The following is a 21172-nucleotide window of genomic DNA, read 5'->3' as shown; positions in this document are numbered from 1 at the left end:
AAGGCAGCATGGACACTCAAATTTTTAAGTTGAAACACCAAGTTTGGTTGTGTGGTGTGATCTGGAAATTGTTAGAGACCTATTGTATGTTTATTTCTTTGCATGTGCATTTTTATGTATGGTGAAAGTACATGGGTATGAATGGAATTTCTTCCATTGCTTGTGTTCAATGTTCAATGTGTTATATACATGGTACGGTATGACAACCTTAAATAATACAGTCAATGTCCCGCTCAATATCATTTCATCTGTCATTGTCTATTTTTCGAAAATAAAGATAGTTAAAAAAAAAAAAAGCCTCGTAAATCTCATCTCATCTCATTTTCTTCCGCTTATCCGGGGTCGGGTCGCGGGGGGAGCAGCTCAAGCAGGGGGCCCCAGACTTCCCTTTCCCGGGCCACATTGACCAACTCTGACGGGGGGATCCCGAGGCGTTCCCAGGCCAGTGTTGAGATATAATCTCTCCACCTAGTCCTGGGTCTTCCCCGAGGTCTCCTCCCCACTGGACGTGCCTGAAACACCTCCCAAGGAAGGCGCCCAGTGGGCATCCTTACCAGATGCCCGAACCACCTCAGCTGACTCCTTTCTAAGTAAAGGAGCAGCGGCTCTAATCCGAGTTCCTCACGGATGGCTGAGCTTCTCACCCTATCCCTAAGGGAGACGCCAACCACCCTTCTGAGAAAACTCATCTCGGCCGCTTGTACCCGCAATCTCGTCCTTTCGGTCATCACCCAGCCCTCATGACCATAGGTGAGGATAGGAACGAAGATCGACCGGTAGATCGAGAGCTTTGCCTTGCGGCTCAGCTCTCTTTTCGTTACAACGGTGCGGTAAAGCGAACGCAATACCGCCCCCGCTGCTCCGATTCTCCGGCCAATCTCACGTTCCATAGTACCCTCACTCGCGAAACAGACCCCGAGGTACTTGAACTCCTTCACTTGGGCTAAGGACTCATTTCCTACCCGGAGTAAGCAATCCATCGGTTTCCTGCTAAGAGTCATGGCCTCAGATTTAGCGGTGCTGATCCTCATCCCAGCCGCTTCACACTCGGCCGCCAGCCGATCCAGTGAGTGCTGAAGGTCACAGGCCGATGATCCCATGAGGACCACATCATCTGCAAAAAGCAATGACGAGATCCTCAGACCACCGAACTGCAACCCCTCCCCACCACGACTACGCCTCGATATCCTGTCCATGTATATCACAAACAGGATTGGTGACAAGGCGCAGCCCTGGCGGAGCCCAGCACCCACCGAGAACGAAACTGACTGGCTGCCGAGGACGCGAACACAGCTCTCGCTTTGGGAGTACAGGGATTGGATGGCCCTGAGGATAGACCCCCCTATCCCATACTCCCGCAGCACCTCCCACAGTTTCTCCCGGGGGACCCGGTCATACGCCTTCTCCAGATCCACAAAACACATGTAGACCGGATGGGCATACTCCCAGGCCCCCTCCAGGATCCTTGCGAGAGTGAAGAGCTGGTCCGTAGTTCCACGTCCGGGGCGAAAACCGCATTGTTCCTCTTCAATCTGAGGTTCGACGATCGGCCGAACCCTCCTTTCCAGCACCTTGGAGTAGACTTTACCAGGGAGGCTGAGAAGTGTGATACCCCGGTAATTGGCACACACTCTCTGGTCCCCCTTTTTGAACAGGGGAACCACCACCCCGGTTTGCCACTCCTTTGGCACTGTACCCGACTCCCACGCGATGTTGAATAGGCGTGTCAACCATGACAGCCCCTCAACACCCAGAGCCTTTAGCATTTCTGGCTGGATCTCATCAATCCCTGGGGCTTTGCCACTGCGGAGATGTTTGACTACCTCAGTGACCTCCACCAGGGAAATTGACGACGAAACACCATCAACCTCGAGCTCTGCCTCCAACATAGAGTGCGTGTTATTCGGATTCAGGAGTTCCTCAAAGTGTTCCTTCCAACGTCCGACGACCTCCTCAGTTGAGGTCAACAGAGTCCCATCCTTACTGTACACAGCTTGGACGGTTCCCCGTTTCCCCCTTCTGAGGTGCCGGATAGTCTTCCAGAAACACTTTGGTGCCGACCGAAAGTCCTTCTCCATGGCCTCTCCGAACTTCTCCCACACCCGCTGCTTAGCCTCCGACACGGCAGCAGCTGCAGCCCTTCGGGCCTGTCGGTACCCTGCAACCGAGTCAGGAGTCCTCCAGGATATCATATCCCGGAAAGCCTCGTAAATGTGCAATGATAAACAGTGGAAACGGATTGACCTTTTTTTCGTTTCCCGAGACTCTGTGTCGAGACTCAAGCACTTAACTTACCTTAACCAATCGTTCCATACAAATTGTTTGTTAACGATTTAACAACTTCAACATCTGCTATTACTGTAGTTTTTTTTTTGAAGGACTTACTAGGTCATGGGCTAATGACCTTGCACAGAGGGAAAACAATCTACATCACTTGTCATTGATTTCTATCATGCATTCACTGATCTTTACAGATGGGTTTGTTTTAAGCCATTGAATTTAATTTCTCTGCCCTGCAACACATTATAAGCTACATATGTTTGTTAAATGAGAAATATGGTCTAGGTCACATTGAAACAGTAATTATACAAACATTATACCAACATTGCAACAGGCAAGTTTATTCAAACATCACACTAACAAGAACAATATAAGTAACAATATAAGTAACAGTAACTAATAGTAAACAAAAAAATGAGAAATGATTTAACAACACTGAACATACTGAACAGAGGCAGGGAAAAAGGACAGAGGAATCAAGGTCCAACTGTAGAGATCAAGAAAGGAAGAGGCATGAGGAGGAGTACAACAGAACACTGTGCTCTCTAGGAGATTGTTTAATGATGTAAACTAAGGATGCAGTCTTACAATTATGATTCAAATCCAGGTTTCTATTTCAGGAGAAAGATTGATAATCAGCCGACAGCCAGCAGCCAGCCAGCTGATAGCAGCTAGCACTAGATACTTTTTTAACGCCTTTTTAGAACAGATACGTGACCTCAAAAAATGCAATATTCAGCTGAGTTTATTATCTTAGCCCCACCTTTTGAACGCAACTTTCAAATTACTTGACAAAAAATTACATCGTGAGAAAAGTGGATTCTGAGGGTAAAACCCCATAGGCTCCCATTCATTCTGGACTCGCCTGCGAGCGCCACGCGTGGACAGAGATTATTACTGCAACCAGTCCAGAAAACTGGAACTAACCAGCGAGTGCCTATTCTCCTCATATTAGACATTCTCTGGTAATACGTCCATGCAATTGCTAACCCTTATTAGCCTACCTGTGGGGGGGAGGGGTCAGGTTCATGGAGGTCGCGGATCTGGCTAGCGCCAGAATGGTGCTGCCACCATGTGATGAAAAGAGAAATTGCAATGGTGGCGGGCTGGCGGGCCATAAATAATACATTTTCGTAAGGGAGCCGCGGGCCATATAAAATATAACCCCGTGCCAAGATTGGCCCGCTGGTTCGACTTTGGATATGCCTGGTTTAGATCCAACCACATTCGGTTGTACTCTGCACAGTGACAATGAAGTAGAAAGTTGAATCTGAATCTGAATCTAATGTGCTCTAACTTTTGATAGGGGTTTGGTGCAACTCCAAAAACAAATGTGTAGCCTATATAATAAGGATGAAAAATAAGATAATAAGACGCATGAGGACAATAGTGTGGCTTGCTTTGCAACCGCACTAATAATAAGATACAAGATAACAATAGCGTGGCTCGTGTCAACACGCCTCCTCCGTAGCGACTGTCACAGTATAAATACACGCTGCGCTCACCTTCAGCGCCTCTAGGAGGCTCCCACACAAGAGGACCCCCCGGACAGAGGAGCAGTGGGAGTCACTGGAGCCTGCCACTCCAGCGCTGTGTGGACTATCAGACTCACCGTATCCTCTCTTACTCTGAACCTTTAGTCATTTTATAGTAATGTTTGTCTCTACTGGAGGGATTTGAGAGGCATCTACATAGCAACTCCTCAACGACTCCAGGACTCAGTTGTGCTTCTGCCGTCAAGGTCAGTGGCTCCAGCAGGTGGTCATAGGGCGACTTTAATTGCACGAGCTTTTCAGCCTGAAATAGAAAGTAAAGACTCAAAACATTCCGCTCAGAAGTGTGAATAGGCTACTGTTAAGCAGATAATGTCAATTCGGTTTATTTTTTTACCATAAATAAATATTAGAATATAGACATGGAGTCATTTGTTAGTTCAGTCTAGCGCATCCATGATGACACTAATTGTTTTATTATTTAGATTTCTAAATAATGGAACATTTATATTTCCCCACAATGTGCTAAACAAACACAATGATACTTTAATGAAATTTAAATTATGGTACATGATTGATCTATTATTAAAAAGATTTAATTCCAAAACTAGTATTAAAGACGACTGCATGCACTCACGTCCTATTATACACGCTCTACCCGGTTAAGAAAAAAATATTATATTGTTAAAGTTACATTACTGCAAAGACCAAGTTTACATCTGACCGAAACAGATGGTTTGAATGATGGAGATATAGGCATGTTTATATTTAGTTACTGTTGAAGCCACAATGACTGGAATTGAATATATTGACTGTGCAACATTACACCACACACACACACACACACACACACACACACACACACACACACACACACACACACGCACACACAGACACGCACACACACACACACACACACACACACACACACAGACACGCACACACAGACGCATGCCTACGTGTGCGCGCACACACGCACGAGCAGACACACACACACAGTGTTAGCCAACTTCTAGAAGGCTTACCTACAGAAGGACAGCTAGCCCTTTTGCCTGTAGCCCATTCACAGCCAACGTCAATGGACATGTGTCACTGACACAAAGTGCACCCCCCTGTCCTCACAGTATCATCTGGGATCTGTTAAAACATGATAAGGGTGAGTGGCCCATGATGCTGTCACTGTCTTTATTAATCAACCCAGTCTCCTGTTTGCTATGTAGATTGTTGTTGTCTCTTCTCTTCACCTGGGCTGAGAGTCTGTCCGTTGCCATGGGGATCAAAGCGGGGCTCCCCAGGTACGAGCTGTACCTGTACTACGCTGTGCTGGGTCTGGCCATGCTCTGGTCCGCCAGCTGGATCTGTGAGGTGTCCAGCGGTGAGTTACTACATACTTCCATTTAAAACAGAACCAGGATGTACACACGCAGATTCCCAGTGGTTTGGGGTTGGATTGAAGAAAACCAAAAGTTTCAAATGTTGTTGAGAGTGTGGATTCTGATTCCTGCAGTATGGGCTGGCTGTTAGCTCTGCAACAGAGAGCAGTATTGTCTAAAGAGGGGAGATACACATACACAGGGTTGTGTTTCAGTGTGTTTGAAGGCCAACAGTTGTAGCAATGCGAACCCTGCAAGAGGGATCAGATGTCTGATGAATATCACTGAGGGGAAGGTGTGTTTGGTTCTGTATTTATCCCCTCTCATGGCAAGAAGAAACATCCATTAAAAAATAAAACGGAGGAGGGGCATTGAAAGATTCGAATTAAATATAAACCAAGCAAGCACACTGTGTGGTGATAACAAATCTAACTAATATTCTCCATGTAGATTGTGGACAGCGGCTGTTGATTGAAGGCTAATGGACCAAACAGTCAACAAATAACCTATATGTTTGTATCAGTCTATACCAATAAGATAATAACTATGTTCTTATTAAGCCAACGCAAACAGAAAGACATTGAAGTCCAGCGTGCGGCCGGGATGGTACTACTTTGGGAGAAAGAAGGTGAGGTTTAAAAAAATTTGAATGATGAATCCACTGTAAATGTACATTAAGGCACTCCGATTTCTGTTCAGAGTTCTGTCCAGAGTTCTGTCCATGGAGTTATGTTCATGGAGTTCTGTTCTGTTTAGAGTTCTGTCAAGAGTTTTGTTCTGTTCAGAGTTCTGTCCAGAGTTCTGTCCATGGAGTTATGTTCATGGAGTTCTATTCTGTTCAGAGTTCTGTTAAGAGTTTTGTTCTGTTCAGAGTTCTGTCCAGAGATATTTCCAGAGTTCTGTCCATGGAGTTCTTTCCATGGAGTTCTGTTCATTGAGTTCTGTTCATTGAGTTCTGATCTGAGCTATGTTCATGGAGTTCTGTTCTGTTCAGAGTTCTGTTAAGAGTTCTGTTCTGTTCAGGGTTCTGTCCAGAGATATTGCCAGAGTTCTGTCCAGAGTTCTGTCTAAAGTCCAGTTCACAGTTCTTTGTGTTGGTTCCTGTGCTGCAGGATACTGCCGACCTGGAGTGGGTGATGTGGTTCTCTACGTTCCGGGAGCACATCCTGTTTGCACTGTCGGGTCACGTGCTGTTTGCAAAGATCTGCTCAATGCTGGCTCCACAGGTGGGTCTCCATACTGACCTCTTAACCAAACATTGGTAGACGTGGTTGTCTGCTGGACCAGCCAAACCAGTATAACAATGGTAGTCGTGGTTGTCTGCTGCACCAACTTAACCAGTATATCAATGGTAGACGTGGTCGTCTGCTGCACCAACTTTTTTTTGAGGGACAGATTGAAGAAGGAAGGGAGAGAGTGGGAAAGACATGAGGAGAGAAGATGGCAGAAAGCGTCTCTGTCTTTAACCAGGTGTCACGGTGGGTGGCGTCAGATGCTATCCGTTAGCTCTAAGAATAGCTCGATATGTACAGCTGTCTTTTGTTAGTCTGCTTGGAATCACGCCTAAAGAATTCGGGAGTTGCTATTATTGTTTATTTAAGTGGAATTTGTTATGGTGCATTAATTTAGAAATATAGGATACAAAAATACAATAAACCACTGTACAGGATATAAAAAAAATAACACATATATTAGGATACTACAAATATGTATAGTAAAAACATTAGCATTATAAAATCAGACAATAAAACAGAAACAACCTAGCAGAATCGTTTGAATAAACTCTTATCTCTAATGTAACAACAGCCTCCCAACGTCCATCTGTGTGTGGGTCCTCAGCACCAGTCATCTGTCTGTCTGTGTGTCCTACATCACCAGTCACCTGTCTGTGTGTGTGTCCTCAGCACCGCTCCCTGGTGTACATGGTCTACGGGGTCCTGGCCGTGTGGACCAGTATGGGCTGGGCCTACGTGGGCCTGCTGCTGTCCCACTGCGTGCTTCTCTACAGCGTCTCCCTGGTCAAGCTGCCCTGGCTCTGCTGGGTCACCGGCCTGAGCACGCTGGCCACCTTCAAGTGTGAACCCTTTGTGACGTGGCAGGTAACGACCAGCCCATCATAGAGTCGTGACGACGGAGAGGCCTGCTAAGCTAGCTACATTATGTCGTCATCAATCAATTATAGAGACGTTTCATTAAGGAGCATGATTTGGCTCAAGGATGCCTGCTAGACTGGCAAAGGACTTTAGGGTTCAAACCCTGAACTTCCGGCTGGGAGTCAACAATAATCTTGCCCTTATTTCTTGTCTTCCTACCTTATCTTAACACCCTTACAACGTGCTAAGCTAGGTGACACTTTCAGAGAAAGTTGGTGGAGGAACACAAAAACATTTATTCTTTCATTTGACGGTCTCTGCTTCCAGGCGGGCTTGGTGGAGGGGGACTTTGACCTGCGCCACATCCTGTTCTACGGCGGCTGTGGCTTCACCATCATGCGCTGTGTGAGCTTCTCCCTGGAAAACTGTGTGAGGAGGGAGGGCAGCTATAGCCTCCTGGAGCTGCTCCAGTACAACTTCTACCTGCCTCACTTCTTCTTTGGCCCCGTCCTCACTTTCGACAAGTTTCATGTTCAGGTGAATTGTTTCGTTGGTGATAATAATAATAATAATTCAGGTCAATAATAATTTCTTTATGTCTATATTTTCTAAATTTAAATGACACATGGAATGTGTGAAAGACTCACAGAATCGAAAATGTGCTTGAGCTGCCCACGTCTTTAGGAGAGATTTGATCAGTGGGGGTGGAGCATGGAGAATATCTACGTCAAAGGAGTATAATGTGACCCCCCCCCCTCTCAGGTGAACAGGCCCGTGGGGAGCAGGAAGGAGGGGGAGATGTGGAGCATCGGGCGCCATGCCCTGTTCCACCTGGGGGGCATAGTGCTGGTGGACGTCCTCTTCCACTTCCTATACATCCTTTCCATCCCAACGGACATGAAACTGCTGAGGCACCTCTCCGACTGGGCCATAGGTCTGTCAACCCCAACTCAAGAAGATGGACATGAAATATTATTTCTTTTAATATTACATACCTAATGTTACTTCTGAAATCACTATTGATATTTTTCTGTGTTCCTCTTATAATATTTGTACCCACTATTGAAATTAAGCAGAAAGTGTATTTATTTCTAAAAAATCTATACAAGCACAACACTGAAATACGTGATACCGCACCATAATTCTGTGAAGGTCAACTACTCTATGATGATATGGCCCTTTCCTTTGTCTTGATTGGTGTGTTCTAGTGGGGCTGGCGTACACCAACCTGGTGTATGATTGGGTGAAAGCTGCCATCATGTTCGGGGTCATCAACACAGTCTCCAGACTGGATCACCTCGACCCGCCAAAACCGCCCAAATGCATCACCACGCTCTACGTCTTCTCTGAGACGTGAGTCAACAGCTCAACCATCCATCGTTCATCGCTGCTCTGGCTTCTATGTGGTTAGATAGGATTGCTTGGCAAGGTTCGATGATTGTAATGAGGTGACTAGATGTCTATATGTAGAGTTAAATATACTTCAGTCATACTAAAGTGTTTTCTTGGATCCTTCCTTTTTCAGCCACTTTGACAGAGGCATAAACGATTGGCTGTGCAAGTGAGTATCTCAGAGGGACCACTAAACCGTTCTTCATCTTCATTATCATCGTCATTATTCTAAATATACATGCATTCCTGTTTCATAGGATTCATAGTATGATTGAAAACACATTGGTTTGACATGCTAATGAAAACGTATGCTTTATTTTACTGCACAAAGTACCGGGAGGTCCAAAGGTTCCTCCAGGGGTGTGCCGAGGCATGAGAACCACATGTTATCCCCTAGATCTCTAGTCCACCTGACCTTGGAGACCTGGGCCCCCTCTTCCTTTGCTCTGACTCAGGTACGTGTACAACCACCTGGGGGGAAACCACTGCGATGTCCTGAAGGAGCTGGTGGCCACGCTGTGCACCTACAGCCTCACCGTCCTGTGGCTGGGACCCTGCCCGGTGGTGCTGCTCTGGGCGTCCCTCAACTGTCTGGGCCTCAACCTGGAGCTGTGGACCGCCAAGCTCTTCTCCATGGAACCCCTGGCCTCCTTTGAGGTTGGTCGCTCATCCAATGGAGGTCATACGTTTGAATGGTATCCTTGTTTCTCTTTGATTTGGCAGTTATTGGCAAGGAGACGGACGGACAAGCATTTATGTTCGGATTTATATGTCCAACCAGAATTATGTTTAGATATGTATATAATTTTTTTCTTCTGAAAATGTATGTATATCTATAAATATTTTCTTGCCCAAAGGTTAGCTGCGTATACGGCTCACATGAAGCAGGAGATTGGATTAGCCTTTTTTCGTATGTCTGATGGGCCATGCTGTCAAATAATGCTCAACTCCTCCCTTCGACTCTATTAATGGTGGACATGAACTTCTTGTGTATGTGTTGTTATCGGTCACCAAGATGGCTATGTCTGCGGCCATGTCGCGTCGCATCAGAGCTATCTTCAACACCTTCAACTTCTGGACCATAGTTCTGTACAACATCGTGGCACTGAACAGCGCAGATTTTGCCAAATTGGTAGCCAAGCGTCTCCTTCTGAAAGGTACGCTGGTCAGTTTCTCCTTGTGCTACACTGTCAGAGTCCAGGACGTCCTGAATGTTGGTGTTGTCCTCCCCAGGCTTCCCCTTCACCACCGTGGCCGTCATGTTCGTCACCTACTGCCTGATTCAGATGATCAAGGAGTGGGAGAGGAGACAGGCCCTGCTGGATGACCCTGACCCCCTTCCTCCTGCTCCTCCTTCTCCTGCTACTCTCTTTGTAACCACCACCAGCCCCGCCCAAGACACGCCCACTGCTGCTCTGCCAATCGCAGAGTCCGGCAAGAAGAAAGCAGAGTAGGGGATTGGATCAGAGCTAGAGTCTGTCAGAAGGCCGTTCCATCCAATGGTCTCTCATGGCTGAGTCCTGGTTTTGTCGATATTGCACTGATGGGAGGGACAAACGCAATAGGAAAAAAGCTTCCGTTTATGGTTTATTGCATCAGCAATATCTGCTGTTTACATCGGGTACTACTAGTAAAATGGATGCATACCGTCAAAGTGTTTTAAAGATTACAACTCAACATGTAGTTAAACCCCATGAAGGATTTTAAGCCCGAGGGTAAAAGGGCTTTCAAGAAATGCATGTTACAGCTGTTTCCAACATGGTCAGTCTTATATTTCAGTTAGGATATTCATTTCATCATTCTACATTTTAAGATGAACCATGGAGTTCTGTTGTTGCAGCTTCACATCATGTTTAACTTAACTGTTGATTAAAAAATAAAGTACTAAAAAGTAAAATTTCTCCGCTGTGTCAGTGTGAAAACTAACATATATATAATATATATATAAATAATATATGAGACAAAACCATCCCTTCTTTAATGGTTGGGCCAAGGGGGACAAGCCTCACTGCCTTTGTTGACGTGACATCAACGGGGCCACATTGAGCCATTCCGATATGACTAAACAGTTGTTACACATATGCTGGATACACAGTTGTACGACGTTCACCTAAGGTTCAACAAAGAAAATGTTGCTCTTGGGGATCCAACAAAAGTAATAACACTAACCAAAGCCAGTATGCTATTTAAAGGTCCCATGGCATGCTCCTTGCTACGAATTAGTCTCACAATGAGCTTTCCACACGTTTTTTTTTAGAGGGGGGTCAAGGTGGAGGGTAGAGTGTGGCCCTGAGCAGCTTGTGGCCAAGCTACCATGCGCAATTGTTTACATTGGATGTATAACAATGGCTCGGTTTCATAATATCATCCGGAGGCGCATACAGCTTTAACCGTGTTCTGTAAATATTCTACGTAGAACACTCTGGGTGTTCCAGTGGGAGTCCTGGAGCTCTATATCTAAATAATATCGTATTATATATAGATATCTTTATAATATAATATATATTATGACGCCCAAAAGCTGTGTGCGGCTCCGGATGATATTATGAATCTCAAACGACTGCATCTGGTTCTTCCACTTCCACATCAATCTGAAGTACAGACAGAACCGCGCATGGAGGAGAAAGGGATTGTTGCAGTTTACGGACTCTCGGTACTTCCACAACGAAACTCGTAGTGGGGGTTATCTCGGCCATCGTTGAGAAGGAATTGTGGGAAAGGAACTTTGTCTTTGACTCTAAATGGCTACCGAGCCACTCTAAATGGCTACCGAGCCAGGAACATATCATTCACAAAAAGGCAACATTGTAGCCTATAGGCCTTATGCATAGGAGAGCAGCATGTAGAACAAAACAACAAAAAACAACATGACACTCTATTCGGTGCACAATTTAAGGAATGATATGTTAACTGAACGAATGTTCAGTCCATGAACAAGTGGCTTTGGTCAACCCCCACGTACATAACATAACGTTTAGCTTCATTAGAAAGCAACATTGCATAGTCTATAGTGCATATTAATCCTACTAAATTGGCCTGCCTCACAAGCTTGGGAGAAGTCCCAATTTAAAGATCTCGCTCAGAGGCTCACGGTTCTCATCCTGCTGTCCACGGCCATGGCAGGCCGACATGTAAAGACAACCATGGCCTACCTAACCCAGTCACACAAGGTGGGGTCCCCTTGGTTTTGAATTAAAGATGCTGATGACCTCGTCATAATCCAGTGTTTCTGTCAGTTCTCTTTCGAAAGACGACAGGGTCAAATTGTTGAAGCGTTCATAGGCAGATCGACTTGCCGGTTAGCATCATTATTGTTCTCAATTCAAGGTTTTAATAATAACTTTTTTTGCCAGACAAAAGCAAAATGAAGATACCATGACACTGCTAATGAACATTACCATTGTTCACACCAGATTGCAATAATGCTACCTTGAAGTTGCATTGACCGAAGAAAACAGACCAACACACCTTACTTTTTAAATAGTTATCAGGATTACTAAAAAGTTTAACCTTTTGAACATGTTAGAGATAAAATACAACACATACAATAACAGTACTAATATCCATGTTTAACTCCTCAGGGTAGTATACAGTTGTTGTTTTTTTGGATTTTCTGATTGGGCGGGACAGCTGTCAATCAGGGTGGCCCCAGGCCCATCCAGGCCTGCCCACAGCTCCGTGCCTGCCGTGATTGTTACCCAGGATTGTCTCCTCCTTGGCTCCTTGGCATCAGTGCCCCGGCGGCGGTGACCCGGCGGCAGTGCCCCGGTGGCGGAGTCCCGACAATCGCGGGCAACAATCCCTTTCTCCCCCATGTCACGGTTCAATCTGGACTTCAGGGAGGCAAAGCCAAAGTTCCTATTGCCCAATTCCTTCTCAACCATTGCCGAGACAACCGCCACCACAAGTCTCGTTGTGGAAGTAGGCTACCAGAGGCGTCAAGAGAACCCGACGCAGTCTCGTCTTTTCAACAAATGGGAGCTTTACGCAAGCTTGCGTTAATGTGTTACGTGTTATGCGCAATAACACCAACAGCAGAATGGTTATCCAAATAACAAAGTGTACAACACATGCGAAAAATTGGGCTTTAACTTTCCATGGGACCTTTAAGATGAGAAAAAAGGGTAAACCCTGAAAACATACTAAACTGTGCAAGTTTACACAGTTTAGTAACAGACTATGGGGTCAGAACAGTCTCATTAATAATGAATGCAAAGAGAAGGATTCACAAATGTATTTTGTGATTTATATATAAATTACTCTCTTCACACAAATACATTTCAATGCACACACAAATGGATATCGGTATGTATAAATGTAAAATTTATCCATGAACAAAAATAAGTTTCACAAATACATTTCTGATCCACACACAAATGTACCTTGTTTTAAATAAATGTAATTTAAATCCATAAATATATGAATTAAAAAAATATTTGCCATTTTCATCAAAATGTATTTGGATGTTGCTACATTTATATACAAACTGTTGAACTTTAATTTACCAAACGCTTTTCATTTGTGAACTTGGCTGCATTTGTGTGAGAATTTGTCTGTATTTATCTGTGGATTTTTAAGACTCTCCTGACGTGGCTGGATTCACAAATGCATTTTTTTCAACAAGGAACTCTCTGTAGCCAATCAGATGCCTCCCTCGTTTTCAGCCAATCACATGACTGCAGTGACTGGGTTTTTACAATGTTGGTGCCGTTTACACCGACAATCCCAAAACCCAGTCGAAACTAGATGGAAAAAGTGTGTAGCTCAAAGCGTGACGCAGCTTTTAATTCTTCGCCACCTAGAGATTGTTATGTGCGATCATTCAATAAACCCATGTTATTTCCCATAGACATTTGAGCTAGGGAACCGGGAGGCTCGGAAGCTGGACTCAGAGGTCGGAACTGCAGTCATGTGTTTGGCTGAAAACGAGGGAGGCATCTGATTGGCTACAGAGAGTTCCTTGTTGAAAATAATTAATATATTTATAGATTTATATTACATTTATTTAAAACAAGCCACATTTGTGTGTGGATCGGAAACGTGTTTGTGAAACTTATTTTTGTTTATGGATTTATTTTACATTTATACATACCGATATCCATTTGTGTGTGCATTGAAATGTATTTGTGAGAAGAGAGTAATTTATATACAAATCACAAAATACATTTGTGAATCCTTCTCTGTGCATTCATTATTAATGAGACTGTTCTGACCCCATACTAGACTCCTCCCCTAAGCCATGATGCAGGCAAAAAGTTTCACCACATCCCATGACTGACACATGTACATGACGCCCTGTGCAAGGTTGCTCGTGTGTACCCTCTTCAGCTGGTACCCTAACCAGGTGAACGCTGGTACCCTAACCAGGTGAACCCTGGTACCCTAACCAGGAACGCTGGTACCTTAACCAGGTGAACCCTGGTACCCTAACAGGTGAACCCTGCCCTAACCAGGAACGCTGGTACCCTAACCAGGTGAACCCTGGTACCCTGACCAGGTGAACCCTGCCCTAACCAGGAAAGCTGGTACCCTAACCAGGTGGACCCTGGTACCCTAACCAGGTGAACCCTGGTGCCTTAACCAAGTGAACCCTGGTCCCCTAACCAGGAACGCTGGTACCTTAACCAGGTGAACCCTGGTACCCTTACCAGGTGAACCCTGGTACCCTAACCAGGTGAACCCTGGTACCTTAACCAAGTGAACCCTGGTACCCTAACCAGGTGAACCCTGGTACCTTAACCAGGTGAACCCTGGTACCCTAACCAGGTGAACCCTGGTACCCTAACCAGGAACGCTGATACCTTAACCAGGTGAACCCTGGTACCCTAACCAGGTGAACCCTGCCCTAACCAGGAACGCTGGTACCCTAACCAGGTGAACCCTGGTACCCTAACCAGGTGAACCCTGGTACCTTAACCAGGTGAACCCTGGTACCCTAACCAGGAACGCTGGTACCTTAACCAGGTGAACCCTGGTACCCTAACCAGGTGAACCCTGGTACCTTAACCAGGTGAACCCTGGTACCCTTACCAGGTGAACCCTGCCCTAACCAGGAACACTGGTACCCTTACCAGGTGAACCCTGCCCTAACCAGGAACGCTGGTACCCTAACCAGGTGAACCCTGGTACCCTAACCAGGTGAAACCTGGTACCTTAACCAGGTGAACCCTGGTACCCTTACCAGGTGAACCCTCTTTCCCTGGAGCAGATCAACACAAAACATTGTCCCGAAACCAAATTGGCTCGATAGCAGTGGTGTGGTGTACTTGGTTTCGACAATGTCCAATGTCCAATGTCAACACCTGAACTATAGGCATCCTTGAGCAAGAGCATTTAAGGTCACTTTGGAATGAAGACTCTGTTAAATTACTAAATTACTTAATGGCTGAATTAATAAGTAGTATGACCAATAACCCCCTTCTCATGATGGCTCGTGGCTTACAGCAGACAGGGCTTTTTGACTGACATCACTGATATAAATATGGTGTGTTCGCAGCTGTGGTATTGCTGGATCGTTCGCAGGGACCACCTGGCAGATATACTGGAAACAATCTTTGATGACGTGTTTCTGATGCTGCCATTAGAGAGACAGGTGAAATAAATCTGGACTTGAATTGAACATTGAATGTCAAACCTTAAGAAAGATCTGTTATTTGCTGCTAGATAAGACAAATTTTATAAATTATGATAATTTAATTTACTTGACTGGCACCTTTCAAATGGGTTAGGGAAAGCTACAATTTTATTTTGAGTACTGTGCATGCTGAAACATGCACAATCAAATAGTAAAAAGTTCTCTGGCATTTGATGGAGAGAGGCAGAGATAGGTTTAGTTAAGACCCAGTTTGGTATGCAGCAGTACCCATTCACTGTCCACGGGAGGCCAAGCTAGTCGGCTCCAGCAGAACGCTGAAGGACACACCTCCCATGAGGCACTGCACCAGCTGTCTGAGCTGGGGCTGCTGAGGGGGAGGTAGAGGGCAAGACGTACGTAGTTGGGGTGTGGAGGGCGTGTTGGGGTGGGCATAGGCACAAAAGTAGATCTAGTATTTTGCATATTCTGGAATGGATTCCACGACTCCACACCGAGGATCTATTAATAGCCTTCCAGTGCGAGGCTGGGTTGATGGGTAAGGACAGCTGACTGCTGAGCCAACCACAGGCTCAGCTGGTCTGTTGGTTGGCTCATAAGAGACAGACTCTGCCTGGGGACGCCTCTCTCTTTCTCCCTTTCTGTCTGGCGTTAGGTCCAAAGGAACCAGGTGTAGATCAGCCACCACGTGAAGGGTTCCCCTCTCTCCCAACAGGAACCATGGCTCTCCCCATCAACCCCACAGACGAGCCCCGTCTCTACCAGCAGACCCTGCTCCAGGATGGCTTGTCTGACCTGCTCGAGAACGCCAAGCTGGTGGACTGCGTGCTGAAGATCAAAGGGAAGGCGTTCCCCTGCCACCGGCTGGTGCTGTGCGCCTGCAGCGCCTACTTCCGCGGGATCTTCCTGTCCGACCTGGACGAGAGCAAGAAGAAGGAGATTGTGCTGGAGGACGTTGAGCCCGGCGTGATGGGGCTGGTGCTCAAGTACCTCTACACCTCCAACATCAACGTGACGGAGCAGAACGTCCAGGACATCTTTGCCGTGGCCAACATGTTTCAGATCCCATCCGTGTTCACCGTGTGCGTGTCCTTCCTGCAGAAAAGGCTGAGCTTCAGCAACTGCCTGGCTGTTTTCAGGCTTGGCTTGATGCTGGACTGCCCCCGGCTGGCTGTCTCTGCGAGGAACTACGCCTGCGAGCGCTTCCAGTTCATCAGCAAGGACCAGGATTTCCTCCAGCTGGGGCCCAGCGAGCTGGCAGCCATACTGGCCTGCGACACGCTGAACGTGGAGACGGAGGAGACGGTGTTCGAGTCTCTGATGAAGTGGGTGGCTGAGGACGTGGAGAACAGAGAGAAGGAGCTTCCCAGGCTGCTGGACTGCGTCCGCCTGCGTCTGGTCAGCGAGGAGTACCTGAGGGAGAAGGTGGAGAAACACAAACTCATCTGCTCTTCTAATCAGGAAATAGAGGAGATGCTTCAGTTAGTGAGGGACGCCCACTCCGGAAAGCTTCCAGAGCTTAAACTAATCAAAGGCAAGAAGGGAGAGGCACACGAAGATGGACAAAACGGAGAGGAGGAGGAGCCGGAAGAGGAAGCCCTCCTCCCAGGCATCCTGAACGACAACCTGCGGTACGGTATGTTCCTCCGAGACCTGATGTTCCTGGTCAGTGACACGGGTGCGGTGGCCTACGACCCCGCTGGGAACGACTGCTACGTCGCATCGCTCTCCACGCAGATCCCCAAAAACCACACCAGCCTGGTCACCAAGGAGAACCAGATCTTCGTGGCTGGTGGTCTGTTCATAGACGAGCAGAACAAGGAGGACCCCATGTCATCCTACTTCTTACAGGTAAGGAGCCAACATAAAGCATCACCCCTGCCTCCTGCTACTCAAGACTTTATCATGGGAAGGCAGAACATGACAAATCATTTGTGAGAAACACAGGGCAGGTATTAGTCGATATGCAGGAACTGTAAGTGTTGGGTAATGAAAAGAAGAAATAGAAGGCATGCAAGCTATGCCCTTATAGATACAAGGTATCTTATAATATCATTATCATCTTCATATCAAAAAATCATTCATTGTATTACTCTTGTATCTGCTGCTTTTATATATGTTGATTATGATTTTTTTACACTTGGATTTGATTGGTCGTTTACACTTCCTAGTATGACCCTGCAAATGCTGATTGGATCGGCATGCCGCCGATTCCCTCCCCTCGCTTCCTGTTTGGGCTCGCCGAGGCCGTCAGCTGCATCTTCGTCCTGGGAGGGAAGGAGCTGAAGGACCAGGAGCACACGCTGGACTCGGTCCTTGTCTACGACAGACAGTGAGCACCGGGGAGATGTTGGGGGGAGGAGTTGGATACACATCAAACAATATTGGTCTGGTTATTAATGGAGGACTGATATCTATCAGGAAGAAGGGACCTCATGTTTATTTGTTAATAGCTTTGCTTTAAGAGACACATCTTGTTTTACAAACTTCACACAAATTCTGTTGATATTTGTGTTATTAAAACTGAATGTAAGATGTGACAAACCTCTTTTGAGGTTTGCAAATGACTAACACTGATTATGTTCACATTAAGATACACTATGAGGACAAATGGCTGGCTGAGACATCTCACTGAAGATTAACCCTTGATAGGCTAACATGTTCATAATCAAAAGGAATGCTTCTAAATCCCACCCCGAACAGAAGGGCACTCTACACCTTTGTATCCGTACTCACATGTATGTGAGTTTGTATGTCTGTCGTTGACAGATCTCTGAAGTGGAGTGAATGTGATCCCACCCCCTACCCCGTCTACGGCCATGCCACCGTGTCCCACAACGACATCATCTATGTGATCGGAGGCAAGGAAGACAGCAAGTAGGTCCTTCTGATCAACAACAGGCAATAGACTCTGGGGTCGGTGGGGGTTATTAAGGTTATAGATGAAGTGCTACTTTCAGTATGGAGCAGGTATGTTATGGGCCAGGTGTCATTGGAGAACTAAACAGTAGGCTGTGGACATTATGGGATCGAGCCCAGTCTTTTTCAGCTTTGGATCTTACAACATGGCTACTAGGTTTCTATCTTTAGGAAAGTGGATCACCTCGACCCCTGATCCCATTCTTCTTCAATCTTATATTTACAACAGCGTGTTAACCCCATAGCAGAACACGGAGCCCTCATGTAAATGCTGTGGTAACAGGAAGTGCCTGAGCGCCATGAGTGCGTACGACGCCCGGGCCCTGCAGTGGAGGGACCTGGCGCCTATGAGCTGTCCCCGGTCGCTGTGCGGAGCCACGGTGCACCAGGACCAGATCTATGTGGTTGCGGGGGTGACGGACACGGGGCTGACCAGCAGCGTGGAAGTGTACAACATCTCCAACAACCAGTGAGTCCCATCAGCGCTCAGTGATCAGCAGGCGTTGGCATCCAAGACACTTACAATTAGTTAATTAATGAAAGTACTATTTTCAAGGTCGTTGTTGAGTTAAGCATAATCGGTAACTTTCACTAGCTAATGGCTGAATCGTCACTAACCAACGGCTGAACCTTCACTAACCAATGGCTGAATTGTCATCAACCAATGGATGAACCTTCACTAACCAATGGCAGAACTTTCACCAACCAATGGCTGAACTTTCACCCACCAATGGCTAAACCGTCCCCAACCAAGGGCTGAACTGTCACCAACCAATGACCGAACCTTCCCTAACCAATGGCTGAAACTTCCCTAACCAATGGCTGAACCTTCACCCACCAATGGCTGTGTGTTGTGCGGTCCCCTTGCAGGTGGTCGGACATGGTGGCGTTCCCTCAGGAGCGCAGCTCCCTGAGCCTGGTGTCCATGGCGGGGTCGCTGTACGCCGTGGGGGGCTTCGGCATGATGCCCGTGGAGGACAGCGAAGAGCTAGTCCCAAAGGAGATGAACGACATCTGGAGGTCAGAGCGCTGTGGGTTCAGAGTCTGGAGGTCAGGAGGTCAGAGCGCTGTGGGTTCAGAGTCTGGAGGTCAGAGCGCTGTGGGTTCAGAGTCTGGAGGTCAGAGCGCTGTGGGTTCAGAGTCTGGTGGTCAGGAGGTCAGAGCGCTGTGGGTTCAGAGTCTGGAGGTCAGGAGGTCAGAGAGCTGTGGGTTCAGAGTCTGGAGGTCAGGAGGTCAGAGCGATGTGGGTTCAGAGTCTGGAGGTCAGGAGGTCAGAGCACTGTGGGTTCAGAGTCTGGAGGTCAGGAGGTCAGAGCGCTGTGGGTTCAGAGTCTGGAGGTCAGGAGGTCAGAGCGCTGTGGGTTCAGAGTCTGGAGGTCAGGAGGTCAGAGCGCTGTGGGTTCAGAGTCTGGAGGTCAGGAGGTCAGAGCGCTGTGGGTTCAGAGTCTGGAGGTCAGGAGGTCAGAGCGCTGTGGGTTCAGAGTCTGGAGGTCAGGAGGTCAGAGCGCTGTGGGTTCAGAGTCTGGAGGTCAGGAGGTCAGAGCGCTGTGGGTTCAGAGTCTGGAAGTCAGAACACTGGTTAGTTATAGAGACTGGAGATCAGAACACTGGTTAGCTATATAGTCTGGAGGTGAGAACACTGGTTAGTTATAGAGTCTGGAAGACAGAACACTGGTTAGTTAAATAGTCTGGAGGTGAAAACACTGGTTTGTTATAGAGTCTGGAAGTCAGAACACTGGTTAGTTAAATAGTGTGGAGGTGAGAACACTGGTTAGTTATAGAGTCTGGAGGTCAGAACACTGGTTAGTCATAGAGTGTTGAGTTCAGAACACTGGTTAGACATAGAGTCTGGAGGTCAGAACTGTTAGAGTTAGCGGGTGGCAAGCAAGCAGGTAGGACCCAATAGCAGACAGTTCAGGTAAAGGATAATTTATTAGCTGCAAAAAGGCAAGGAACACCGAGAACACATATCTACCAAGAGCATATGGTGCTCTTGGTAGAATAACCCTAACCACAAACCACAATAATACGACAAGTAACAAAGGGAAGACAAGGGCTTAAATACAAAACACAGGGCACGCAACAGCTGAAACACATTAGGGGAGGGAGCAGTAATCACACAAACTTGACAGGACATGGGGAGAAACAAGACAGAGATACCAAAGTAAAACAGGAAACACAAGGAAACATACCAAAACAAGACAAGGAAACAGACAGACCATGACAAGAACACTGGTTAGTTATAGAGTCTGGAGGTCAGAACACTGGTTAGTTATAGAGTCTTGAGGTCACCACACCGATTAGTTATAGAGTCTGGAGGTCTCAGGTCACCACACTGATTAGTTATAGAGTGGTTAAGCAGTACATTGACTCTATTGTTCATTCATTCGTCTGAACAGTCAGCTCCATCCTGCTCGTCCTTTGTTCCTATGATGGGTCATGTGACAGCATCTATACCAGCACATCCTCCTCATGTTTCGGTTGTCCATCTCCAGGTTCAACGAGGAGGACAGGAAGTGGATGGGCGTCCTGAGGAACATGCAGTATGCTGCAGGGGCCACCATCCTGGGGGTCCGCCTGAACACCCTGCGTATGACCAAGATATGACCTCCTCCTCACCCCCTGGACCCCCAACCTCCTCAAACAGTATCACACATCTGGGCTGGTCACTCTTTCAGATAGTTAACAGGATCCCACAGGACATGAAACTCATAATTAGGCAATTAGGCAAAATGTTCTAATGGTGACTCTATTTACATTGCTGTACTGGTTTACTGTAGTTAATAATTTGCTTTGATTATACTTTTATATTTGCTTGCTTTTATGTTAAATATATAAATACTGGTAGTTCTCTTCTGACCTTGGTTGCACTGTTTGGTCTACCCCTTTAAGTCATATGTTGCTCTTGGTAGAATAAAACAATATTCCAACAGGATGTTGCAGTATTATTCTACAACTAGATGGCAGTATACCCGTTATTGCTTCTGTAAACTGGTAAGGTTACTGCTAACCCTAACCCTTTGAATCAAA

At 46.5% G+C, this 21172-nt stretch overlaps 2 protein-coding genes across 3 annotated transcripts in view; both read left to right on the top strand.

The window, feature by feature from the left end:
- The first annotated feature begins 3784 nt into the window (after window positions 1-3784).
- hhatlb (hedgehog acyltransferase like, b) overlaps window positions 3785-21172 on the top strand; it is an 85422-nt gene continuing 68034 nt past the window's right edge. The window contains exons 1-12 of one of the 2 annotated variants that reach the window (XM_060044675.1): window positions 3785-4015; window positions 4994-5148; window positions 5707-5774; window positions 6259-6372; window positions 7051-7245; window positions 7567-7776; window positions 8002-8173; window positions 8448-8592; window positions 8765-8800; window positions 9087-9288; window positions 9647-9788; window positions 9865-10495. In XM_060044675.1, the coding sequence (XP_059900658.1) occupies window positions 5043-5148; window positions 5707-5774; window positions 6259-6372; window positions 7051-7245; window positions 7567-7776; window positions 8002-8173; window positions 8448-8592; window positions 8765-8800; window positions 9087-9288; window positions 9647-9788; window positions 9865-10085 (1611 nt within the window). In that variant the 5' untranslated portion in view covers window positions 3785-4015; window positions 4994-5042 and the 3' untranslated portion in view covers window positions 10086-10495. Of the gene's footprint in view, window positions 4022-4993; window positions 5149-5706; window positions 5775-6258; window positions 6373-7050; window positions 7246-7566; window positions 7777-8001; window positions 8174-8447; window positions 8593-8764; window positions 8801-9086; window positions 9289-9646; window positions 9789-9864; window positions 10496-21172 lie in introns of both variants that reach the window. The other variant, XM_060044674.1, reaches the window with a different exon arrangement.
- On the top strand, window positions 15784-21077 carry klhl40b (kelch-like family member 40b). Its single transcript, XM_060045423.1, has 6 exons — window positions 15784-17074; window positions 17395-17555; window positions 17993-18100; window positions 18426-18611; window positions 19013-19162; window positions 20638-21077. The coding sequence occupies exons 1-6, from the start codon at window positions 15944-15946 to the stop codon at window positions 20747-20749; spliced, it is 1848 nt and encodes a 615-aa protein (XP_059901406.1). The 5' UTR covers window positions 15784-15943; the 3' UTR covers window positions 20750-21077.

This window comes from Gadus macrocephalus, chromosome 23 (assembly GCF_031168955.1).
Source record: "Gadus macrocephalus chromosome 23, ASM3116895v1".
NCBI lineage: Eukaryota > Metazoa > Chordata > Actinopteri > Gadiformes > Gadidae > Gadus > Gadus macrocephalus.
This window is presented reverse-complemented; position numbering and strand designations above follow the sequence as displayed.